The 12129-nt window shown below is 37.2% G+C and overlaps 1 protein-coding gene across 1 annotated transcript; it reads left to right on the top strand.

Moving 5' to 3' along the window:
- The first annotated feature begins 68 nt into the window (after positions 1–68).
- On the top strand, positions 69–11533 carry tbc1d15 (TBC1 domain family, member 15). The gene is made up of 17 exons (XM_079620274.1): positions 69–197; positions 1154–1249; positions 1921–1992; positions 2139–2280; positions 2471–2675; positions 4504–4606; positions 4731–4928; positions 5066–5194; positions 7750–7853; positions 7947–8041; positions 8167–8283; positions 8566–8666; positions 9846–9945; positions 10046–10143; positions 10287–10403; positions 10698–10784; positions 10909–11533. The coding sequence occupies exons 1-17, from the start codon at positions 174–176 to the stop codon at positions 11113–11115; spliced, it is 1995 nt and encodes a 664-aa protein (XP_079476400.1). The 5' UTR covers positions 69–173; the 3' UTR covers positions 11116–11533.
- The last annotated feature ends 596 nt before the right edge of the window (positions 11534–12129 follow it).

Below are 12129 nucleotides of genomic sequence, written 5' to 3'. Positions count from 1 at the left end.
GCATACATGGATGTATACGTTTTATAACTTGAAAATTCAATAAAAAAAATATGTCAGTGCGCATGCGCGGCGTTGGCCATGCGGAAAATGACTCGTCAGTGTTGTTGTCATAGGTTGTTGTGGATCGCTGACAGGCACGTGAGCGGTGCTACGTCGTCTATTTAGCAGTCGACATGGCGGCCACAACTCCTCCCAAGGTACTGAGCATGCTGCTTTATAAGTCAATACACGGTCAAAACGACAAATAGCTCCATTTTACCGATCTTTTTTCGTGGGTTGTGGTGTAGATATTCTGTTTGACCTGCTTTTTGAACTGTCGGTGCTGGGAAATTGATGATACACTGGTCTGGGAAACTGCTGTGTTTAGCAACAGTTAGCCTGTCTGCTAGCTGCCAAACCCACTGACATACAGCTGATCAAACTGCCAAAAAACACGGACGTTAGAAGTAGCGTTTCTGTTGCCAATAGCAGCACAACTGCAATCTCGAACGTATTCGGGGCGTCTGGACTCTAAAAACAAATAATCAGAGTTGTGTTTGTACTTTAACTAGTGTTGAGTCATGAGCTGTCTGGCAGGGTTATGAAGATGTTTTGAGCTTGATTACTGATCAGCTGATTCAGGCCATAAGGAAACCAGCTTTACATATGAAGGTTTTTTTTTTCCTATGTATTAACGGTTTTCCGGCTCTACATAATCTAATTTTCGTGTGTATCTTTTTCTCGTGTCTGTTACACATGCATGAGCAAGTACCTTGGCCACCATGATGGTTTGGTGGTTGATTGGCAATATATACACTTACAGCTACCTACCACTACCACACAAATTCAGTAAGAGAATATAGAAGACATGAACATTGCACATAGTTCCAGGTTATTCCATGGTTGTTTTCCCAGTGCCATTTTTATTTTTTACAACAATCAATACCATTTATTGTTGGGGAGTCTTCAAGAACATTGTTTATGTCAGTATGACAGGAGCTGTCAGTTCCATCAGTTCAGGCCTCAGGCTAAGACATTTAAAGGCACAGGGAGCAGAGTACTGAAACTGGATCTTGAAATGTTTGTTTTTAATTGCCTATTTTTAGAGAGAATAATGTGTTTGGCTTATAATAATGAAATTGTTTTATCAATACATGTTTCTTTGTGTTTGTAGGTGGTGTTTGAACATGAGGGAGTCTTCATTCACTCATCTCCAGATGAATCTGAGGATCAGGATTTAATATCGGGGTTCCTCAGGATTGTTGATAAGGTATGGTGGCTGTCAGTGGTAATATTATTTATATTAATCGAGTGTGTTTTTCAGGATTGTTATGATTCCTTTAAGTTTTGTTCACGTGACATCCATAAGATGTTATACCACATTCTTGTGTCACTGTTAGTACAGTACAAAAAGCTTGGGGTAATTTGTTTTTAATATATGTGTATTTTTGAAAGAAGATACTTATGCTTACCAAGGCTGCATTTATTTGATCAAAAATAGCCTACAGTAAAACAGTAATATTGTGAAATATAATTAATTTTGTTTTACTTTTACTCTAGTCTTCAGCGTCACATGAAACTTCAGAAATCATTCTAATATGCTGGTGCTCAGGAAACATTTCTTATTATCATCAATGTTGAAAACAGATTTGAAATAAACGTGATACAGGATTTTTTCAAGTTCAAAAGAACAGCATTCATTTAAAAATATAAATATTTTATAACATTATACATATCTTTACTTTCACTTTTGTTTCATTTAGTGAATCCTTGCAGAATAAAAATATAAATTTATTTCGAACAACATCGTACTTACTCCATACTTTTCAATTGTAGTATATATATCTGAGAAGTCCGAACTACCTGCTTTTGAAATGTCTGTAAAAATCACAGCCATCTAACAATCTCTCCCAATATCTATTTCTTCTTCTTTAACTGTAGGATGGTGAAACCCTTGTGGAATATAAACCCCTGGAGGATACAGATCCCTCAAACATACTGTGTGCCTGCAAGGTTAGTTACCCGTTTCATCTGTGAGAGTTTGCATATATGTGTTAAAGTGCCTCAGACAGGTCTTATGTGCTCTGTACTAGTATATTCAGGATTCTGAATAGCTTTCTGAATTAGGAAGGATAACTTGATTGTATGATTGTGTGAAGGACTCCAGCTCAGTGGTGGAATGGACTCAGAGTTCAGAAGACAAGCCTCATCGTCCTGTCGACCATCAGCTGAGCTATGAAACCGAGTGGGATATGATCAATGCTGTCTCATTCCGGAGAAAAGCCCACACACATGGAGATGGTAAAACAATTAAGTCAAATGTGGCTGAAAAAACTCTTTTGTATCAAATTGCTTTGTTACCCAGTGCCTAACAGAAAATGTCAGTAAGATAACTTGTGCATCAGCCAGTGAATTTTTGCCTATGACCCTTTCTTTCTAAAACCAGATGGAAATCTGTAACGGTAACCAAGTGTATTATTTATTGTCACAGGTGGATCAAACCACGCAAATGACCGGAACAAGTGGGCCTTCTCTTTTAATGTGTGTGACCTCAGGTCGATCACAGTCAAATGTGAGGGCTGGTCATATATCATTTTCCGGTTGAAGGATGCCACAGCACTGCCAGCTATTCATTTCCACCAGGGAGGGAGCACCGTGTTCCTGGATAGCCTGAGGAAATCAGTTCAGATCAACGAGTGAGTGCAGTATGGGTTGATTTCATTTCAATGGATCAAGCCTGATCTTTGGCTCAGCTCTAAGCAAATGTTGTGCAATATCTTATTGTAAAATCATTCTGTTTGCGCAAGATCTAAATTATTTTGCATGCTTTTTTAATTACAGCATTAGACCAGTAGAGTGTAGTCATGAGTTACAGATTTTTTTATGAATGGTTTTGAATACATTATATAAGCAGTGCTGCACAGAACCTGCATTCTTATTTAATAATTTCTCTGCATGTATTTTCTTGTGGGGTAAGATCCATGGAATGATTTTAACTATGGTAAAATCCGATAAACAGATAATACTACGCTCTTATTATAGCTGAAAATGTGATCAAATATATTAGAAATGTATTATTTTAATAAATATAAATTTGATTCATTAAAAATATTTTATTTATAATATATAATTATATTATATATATTTACTATATAGTCAAATCGATTAATCGCATCTAACATAAAAGTTGGTTTACATAATATATATATATATATATATGTATATACCCATATATTTGTATACAAAATAAAATGTGTGTGTGTGTACATATACACGCACACACAGACATACAGTATATATGATAAATAAAACATTTTATATGTATACACAGATATATTATGTAAACACAAATTTTTATGTTAGATGCTAATGATCGCGATTGATCGATTTGACAGCACTAGTTAAAACTAGCACGTGTTTTTGAACTTTGCTAATTCAACATGATCAAAACACTAATCCATTTCAATGACTAAAGTTCAAATTAAAGAGCAAGTGACAAATATCGGTATCAGAATCAGCCAATAGTTGTTTGTTAAAATCGATATTGGCGCATCCCTAATGTATTAAAAAAATGGCATCGAATAGTGCACAAGTATGCAAATTGGGCTGCAGCTTATGTCTTTGTTTCTGAGAGCATAAATTAGCATGTTGACTTTTACATAACTTTGTAGCGTCCGTTGTCTTCCTCTGAATGAATATGGCTTAATATTTTCATTCTTCTTGTTCTTGTCTTAAAAGTGACCTCTGACCTTTTAATTCATTAAATACCACGGGCATTTCACAATCAAATTATTCGTCCAAAACACTTCCTCCTTTAAAACTGAAGTCATCAAAATGTAACCCAATCTGCATGCAAACGAGATGGAATATCTCGGCACCTTTGAGGAAGTCTTGCATGTGTTCTGTGGCAAGAGGCCGTGAGCGTGATTCATGTAAGGTCGAACAGCAGCTGTTCGTTTAGAGTTAAGGCTTTATGAAAGAGACAGGAAGACACTCCTCTCCCCTGCGTTAAATATCACACCAGATTAAATCCGCCCGTAAGCATGCTGAATTCAGCCCTGCTGAGGAAAAGATAGCTGTTATTAAAGTTCTTATCTTAGACTCCATAATGAAACATAGGCTGGGCTTTGTTGGCTCAGCTTCTGTCGTCATTCAAACCACAGAGCGATATCGCTAGTGATGTCATATGTTTACAAGTCGAATACTTATTTGTACTCTTAAAATGATTATTTTCATTATTATTAGTTTTTACTATTATGTCTGTTATACATTTGTAGATGTTCCTTTGTTTAAATGCTTACACACACACACACACACACACACACACACACACACACACACAAAAATGTATATGCAAGAGTTATCTAAATAAACTGTTATGTATGTTTGTTCGCTTTGATTTTGTATTTGTCATGTAAATAGTGTCACAATCTTTGTTTGCACAATAAAAAATATATATATATATGGTATTACTCTATTAGTCTATACAATGCATCTTATTATCGTTGTCTCTGTCTTTCAAAGGTGTCCCGATGATGAAAGTATCTTGATTGTCAGCTCTTATAACAAAGCCTTCTCGCAGTCCTTTGAGAATCTTCTGGATGATGCAAACTATAACTTTGTTCAGGTATGTGGTTTATACTGTGAATCGTACTAGTAGTCATCCATGAATTGATCTTTGATATAAAAATATTAATGTATGTGATAGATTAATTAAAAGTTGTCGTCACAATATTTTCACTATCAAACAGAAATTCAAGAAAGATCCTTATACAACAACGCTGGGTGGCTTCTCCAAAGTCACTAACTACCTCTTTGACGCATTTCGGGCGCCTGAATTAGAGTGTCAGCAGCGGCCTGCTGAGGAGGTGGCGGATCTGTTGGGAGAACTCATTCCCGGGCTAGAGATTAACCAGCAGGAAGAGCCTGGATTTGAAGTCATCACCAGAGTGAGGGCAGATCTAATTCCAGCCTTAACTTTGACTTAGTTGAGTCTGAACACAGACAGCCGACATGAGGCATCCTGTGCAAAAGTATTGTTATGGAAAATGTATTTGATGTTTGTGTGTGTGTGTGTTTGTTTCAGCTTGATCTAGGACCGAGGCCAGAGGTGCAAAGGAAGGGGCCGGTAACAATGGAAGAATGGGAAAAGTACCAGGACTCAGAGGGAAGAATGACCAATGTACCTCACATAAAGGATGTCATATTTAAAGGGGTAAGATATGAATGCTATATTGCTAGATATTGCTGCACTCATTAATAGGGCTGTCACTTTACGTTCGAAAATCGATTGCACAATCGATCGGACCAACCAACACAAGTTTCGAAAACGAAAACAGGGAATCGATTTTAACGGCCTTCTCTCGGAGCGCGTCCAGCTCGTCACGATACGCCCGCAGCAAACGTGCATCACACAGCAACTGCAGGCTCTAACAAACACACAAATTATACTTCTGCATAATGTCTCTTTTTACAACAAAAATGTGAATTCTGACGGTATTCAGACAGTCTCATGCATACAGATACTACGGGCTACAAGCGCCTACGTAGGCGAAATTTGTTTGACATTTTTAATCGTAAACAGCCATGTTGAAGCCTGCAGTAATGTTTTTCTTTGATGTTATGGCAGTTCACTCTGCTTATTGTTTTTCGAGAATTTTGCACTCCTGTTTGTCATTGTGCACGAATCTTCATGTCAATAAATCATCAGAAATATTGCTGACTTATGCGCGTCTCAAGCGCCCTCTTTACGTTCAACCTAATGCCTGGTAGTTGTCCGTGGAATTGCCTATATTTGGCGTTGAAAATGGAAACGTCTTTAGACATTTTACAATCGATTCAATGAACACTTCACAAAAGTGACAGCCTAAAAGTGACTACCGGTACTTATTAATGTACCTAAATTTCTGATCAACAGGATTTCCTATGTCTGTTGATTATGTCTTCAGCAGTCATTTCTTAGCTTGAGGTGTTAGCACCATGGCCTCTCTGTAACCTTTGTGGTGGATTGCAAACATTTAGGTCATGAGTTTCCGAAGTTTTACCCATTTGGTTTTGTTTTGCATCATAAAGGAAGTCACGAACACTTCTGTTTAAAAGTTTTGGGTCTGTTTGATTTTTTTTTTATGTTTTTGAAACCAAGGCAGCATTTATTTGATGGAAAATACAGTTAAAACAGTAATTTTGTGAAACATTACTGTTAATAACAACACATCATTTTGATTTTAAAAATGTGATTTTTTTTCAGAAATCTTTCTAAACTGCTGATTTGGTGGTCAAGAAATAGTTCTTATATTATCAATGTCGAAAACAGTTGTATTGTGGTTCCCACAAAAAAATTATATTGCATTTGTTTCAGGGTTCTTTGATAAATGTTAAAGGATAATTCCGGTATTTAACACCTTGAGTCTATATTGTAGTTTGTTTTGGATGAACAAGAGTGGTGGACAACATTTTTTTGACAATGGTTCCTCTCTCGATTTTTTGACTATAATAGAATTGGCCATGGACCCATTTAACATTGGAGTCAACGGTCATGTCCGAAAATGTAATTAAAACAGCCAATAATGTTCGTTTACAAAACTGTTAAACTCACCGAGTGGTTAGTGGTGTTCGTTGATGATTATAAACAATATATCGTTGCAATATATGATTCCAATCCGTTTATTTTGCTATAGTGGAACTATTTTTTCAGACACTTCACAACTGTGTAACTTCCGCTCAATATTTGAATCTGAAGCGTTAGCACACTCCCGACCACTTGATGGCGATAACTGATGTTTATGTCTCGCGGGACACTCACGGTCACAGTAGAGTTCAACTTCATATTACAAGTAACAATTAATGAAGGTTTTGTTTGTTTATTTCGCTTACTCTCCCGGAGCACAGTTGCTCTGCTCGCTAGCCTTATGAGAAACGGAAGCGAGCAAAAAGACTACATCGACCAAATGTAAACAGCCCCCTTTCCGTTTCCGGTAGCGCATTTATATTAACGAGCACTCAGTCCTTCAACAGAATTCAATGGGATTTTACAAAATGACGAATAAAACACGACAGAAACTGTATTTCGCAACACTTTTTGTTTCTGGAACATCAACTAACTTTACTAATCACTCGGTAAGTTGCACAGTTTTGAAAACTAATGTTAAAGGTTGTTTTAATTACATTTTCGGACATGACCATTGACTCCAATGTTAAATGGGTCCATGGCCAATTCTTTTATTGTCAAAAACTCGAGAGAGGAACCATTGTCAAAAAAATGTTGTCCACCACTCTTGTTCATCCAAAACAAACTACAATATAGACTCAAGGTGTTAAATACAGGAATTATCCTTTAAGTTCAAAAGAGCAAAACAGCATTTATGTAAAATATGTTAGTCTTTCACTTTTGATCAATTTAATGCTGCCTTGCTAGATAAAAGTATGCATTTCGGTAAAAAAGATCTTACCGTTTATATTTATATTCTACATAATCTACATACCTTCTAAACCAGCATTCCAACATCTCAATCTGATCTGTTTGGGTGGATTTCCTTTTGGCATACCCTCCACATTAGCTAAATGCAAAGTTAAACACACCAAAAAATGTATGTTCAATTTCAACAACTTGATTGAAAATGAGTTGAGTCTGAGATGAGCTGTTGCAGTGTCTCATTTTTCCTGTGACCTCTTATCCAACTCCGTTCACTTAGACCAGACCTGTTTAGACATATTTATAAATGTTTCAGAAGATGTAAGTCTTCAAGGCTGCTGTTGTTTCGATCTCAATAGGGCCTTTGTCACGCAGTGAGGAAAGAGGCTTGGAAGTTTTTGCTTGGCTATTTTCCATGGAACAGCACTCATGAAGAAAGGAAGCTCCTGCAAAAGAGTAAAACGTACGCATGTTTCCCTCAGAGAATCGACAGCATTTGTTTAAAGCTCTCTTTCGTTAGATTAAGCATACATAAGATCATGTGTTCTCTCAACAGTGATGAATACTTCAGAATGAAGCTCCAGTGGAAGTCAGTAAGTGAGGAGCAGGAAAGGAGAAACTCAAGGTTACGAGATTACAGGAGCCTGATTGGTATGTCTTTCATTACATTGCAAGTTTTATTCTTTAGTTGCTTTAAAAATGTTTTCGAAATATATTCCCATGCACCTTTTCTCTACTTGGGTGAAGCTCAGTTTGTGGTTGTTAAATCTTTTTAGAAAAAGATGTGAACCGAACCGACCGCAATAACAAGTTTTACGAAGGCCTGGACAACCCTGGCTTGATTTTACTACACGACATCCTGATGACATACTGCATGTACGACTTTGACTTAGGCAAGTGATTACACGTGTTTGAATCATTGTTCAGTGCAACTTCTCTGAATTAAAATATCAACTACTTTTATGTATACTGCTGATTCCTTGTTTTAATGAAAATATCAACTACTGTTATGTATACTCACTCCCATGCTGATTCCTTGTTTTCACAAATCAGCGAAAATCCTTCAGTTTATGTCAATGTGATTTAATTGCACATTTATTTATTTAGATTATGGATAATCTTAAGTGCTTTACGATTGCTTACATGTATTTACCCAGTCTCCTGTTCATGCGCAGGGTACGTGCAGGGAATGAGTGACCTGCTCTCTCCCGTCCTTTTTGTAATGGAGAATGAAGTAGATGCCTTTTGGTGCTTTGTTTCCTTCATGGATGAAATGGTAATGCAATATGTTTGTTACAGCACATCTCTCTTTAGCACTCTTGGGTTTGCTGTGTGTGAGAAGATTTGGCTGCATCAATAAAGCATGATTCTGTCCTCACGCTATCAGCAAGCACTTTAAATGGACTAAATTAGTCAACCAACAAATGGTTTACTTCTAGTTGTCTCAGCATATTAAGCCATTATAGGATAACGTTTTTTTTAGAGGGGTCCTATTAGGCCCTTTTTTTAAATCTTGATTTTGTTTTGGGGGTTAACTAGAATAGATTTTCATGCTTGAATGTTCAAAAAGTACATTATTTTTCCCACACTATTTACATTGTTGCAGCACCTCTCTTCCCAGTCTGTCAGTAACGCTCTGGGGTGTGTTTCCCGTACAACGCTGAATTTAGGCACTTGCGCACTTTAGGCACATGCGCACTTGCACACTTCAAAATATATAGAATAAAATGTATACATATTTAAATAGAATGATAGAGATAGAATGCACTGAATGTCAACTTGCTTATTGTGCCCAAGAGCATGGTATATTAAAGTCCACATGTCATTTAACAAGAAACTATGCTTCTAACCGCAACGCGAGAGCTGTAGTTCCAACCACGTAAGTTTGCGATGCCGTTTGCGTTTCGAGAATTGGCTAATTGTTGAATTATGTTGGTAAAGAATGCACTTGCGACCATAGTTGGCTAACGATGCTTTGGGGAAATGCACACCTGTTTAGTTCCGGTCTCTATGAAGCCGCTCCTTTTGAAAAACTCAATGTGCTTTGAATGGTCGGCTGGACCAGTGTGTTGTGATCGGTCAACCGATTCGAGCGCGTTGCGGAAATGTCACGCCACCCTTTTCTATGACCGCAAGTTTCAACACACTACTAATGAAAATCAACCAGTCCTTGTTTTTTTGTGTGTGTATGCCTTGCCTATGAGTTATTGAAATGAGGAAAATTGTGACCTCTGCATTCCTGGAAGAAAACTCAAGACTACAATTGAGGCGTTTCAGAGAGTTCAGAAACAGTGCGCCCTGATATAGAGAATAACTCCCTTTTGGTGTGGACTTTGTGCTTTGTAACTTTGCAGACCTTATTCATGCTCAAACAGCAACATTACACACTAAAGGAAGTTGAAAATGTTATAAAGCATAATAGGACCCCTTTAATTGTCACTAATGTTTGTGGCAGCATGAAAACTTTGAAGAGCAGATGCAAGGGATGAAGACCCAACTAATTCAGCTCAGCACTTTGCTTCGTCTGCTAGATCTGGCCTTCTGGAACTACCTAGGTAAGATACACAGAGGAAGACTTATTAGAAATAGTCTTTTTCATTAATGTTGACCATCAGTAGGTATTGTGTTTACTTGTGTATTTATGTGTTTTCACAGAGGCACAGGATTCTGGGTACTTATATTTCTGTTTTCGCTGGTTATTGATCCGATTCAAGAGAGAGCTACATTTTCAGGACGTCCTTCGCCTTTGGGAGGTGTGTAATAACTATCCTGTTTTGTTTGGGGCCATTAGTTTCTCAGTACACTGCAGCCACTGTCTGTTATAATTTTGATTATACTTATGTGCTTTATTGGCATTTGATTTAATGTTTTCTTCAATTTATATTTTCCCATTCAGGTTATGTGGACCAGACTGCCTTGCCAAAACTTTCACCTTCTGGTGTGCTGTGCCATTTTAGACTCTGAGAAACAAAAAATAATGGACAGAAAATATGGATTCAATGAAATCCTGAAGGTTAGCCTTAACTATATCTTATACCGTTCTGAAGTTAAGGGTCAATTGATCCAAAGTGACAAGAAATTGCTGTACATGGTTTTTAAACTTTCTATTCATCAAAAAATCCTGAATATATCATGGTTTAGACAACAAATTGTTAGCAGAACCACGGTTTTCAACATTAATAATAATTAGAAATTTTTCTTAAGCACCTTTAACTTTTGAATAGTAGTATATGTATCTACATCTGGCAACATACATAAATTAGATTGTGAGAAAAATGGTTTACCAATTGATACGCTTTCTTTACAGCATATAAATGAACTCTCCATGAAACTGGACATCGAAGAAGTCCTTAGCAAATCTGAATCTATCTGTATGCAGATAAAGAATTGTAAGGTATGTCATATGCATGATTGCAGATAGTGGGGTATTTGATGTCAAATGAAAAAAAAAAATCCCTATAAATTGATTTTTTTGTTCCAGTAATACAAGTTTTGAATCTCTTCTTTTTCCCTCTAAGGACTTGCCCCATTCAGTGAGTGAGATTCTGGGCCTCAACAGAGTCACTAAACCCTCTACAGCATTAGAAACAAGTGAATATGGAATACTCGAGTCACCTCAAACCTCACCAAGATCCTCACACAGACAAGATCACGTCGTCTCCAACGGCCACAGCCATCTACAAGAAACAACACACAACGGCTGCAAAGTAGCCTTCATTTCCTAGTGTACAGCACTACATGATGTATAGTACAGATTTTATATCCCCTGTATTCCAGCAAGATGAACAGTGTTGGGTGTCATGTAGATATTTGCTACCAAATGCCACATTGTAAAAGAAAAACAAATCGCAGAGAAAATATATGAATGTAAAACTAGGATCCAAAAGGATCCTAAAGCATTATTTTTGTAATATCTTGTACCATAATGTCTTTCATTGAAATAATCATTCCTTCTCACTGTATAGAGAGAGTTTTCATAATGTTTCAGAGGTGGGGTATCCATTGTTGAATATTATATATATTTTTTGTTCTTATCAGTTTGCCCTTTTCCTAAATAATTCAGATTCAAATTAAAATCTGTCTTCCATAAGTCTGTGAGTTATACTTCATATGGTTAGTTTTTGTTCTCTCTCTCTCTCACACACTCACACGCACTCTCTCTCTCTCTCTCTCTCTCTCTCTCTCTCTCTCTCTCTCTCTCTCTCTCTCTCTCTCTCTCTCTCTCTCTCTCTCTCTCTCTCTCTCTCTCTCTCTCTCTCTCTCTCTCTCTCTCTCTCTCTCTCTCTCTCTCTCTCTCTCTCTCTCTCTCTCTCTCTCTCTCTCTCTCTCTCTCTCTCTCTCTCTCTCTCTCTCTCTCTCTCTCTCTCTCTCTCTCTCTCTCTTCCAGCAGTAGTGGAACTCAATCTTTTTAAATAACACTTAACCCAAAATGTAACACATCTCCATTGCACATGCTGTTGTCCATGTCTTTCTCCAATGAAGAGCCATTTTGGGTTATGTAATATTACATTAGTTAATGTGTTACATAACTTGAGATTTAATTAGGTAAGAGTACTTTGTAATTAGGTAGTCACCTTAGATACAATTTGCAAATGCACACAAAAACAAAACGATTTAACTGTCTTAGTGATAGTAAGTGAGGAAAATTTGTTTGGCTAAACTAAAGGCAATAGTTCCAACTGCCAACTGTGGCTTGAGATTATTCAAAGCCGGTAGCCTTGGTTCAGTCGGCCTGCTAT

Source organism: Phoxinus phoxinus (assembly GCF_949152265.1).
Source record: "Phoxinus phoxinus genome assembly, chromosome: 8".
Lineage (NCBI taxonomy): Eukaryota > Metazoa > Chordata > Actinopteri > Cypriniformes > Leuciscidae > Phoxinus > Phoxinus phoxinus.
This window is presented reverse-complemented; position numbering and strand designations above follow the sequence as displayed.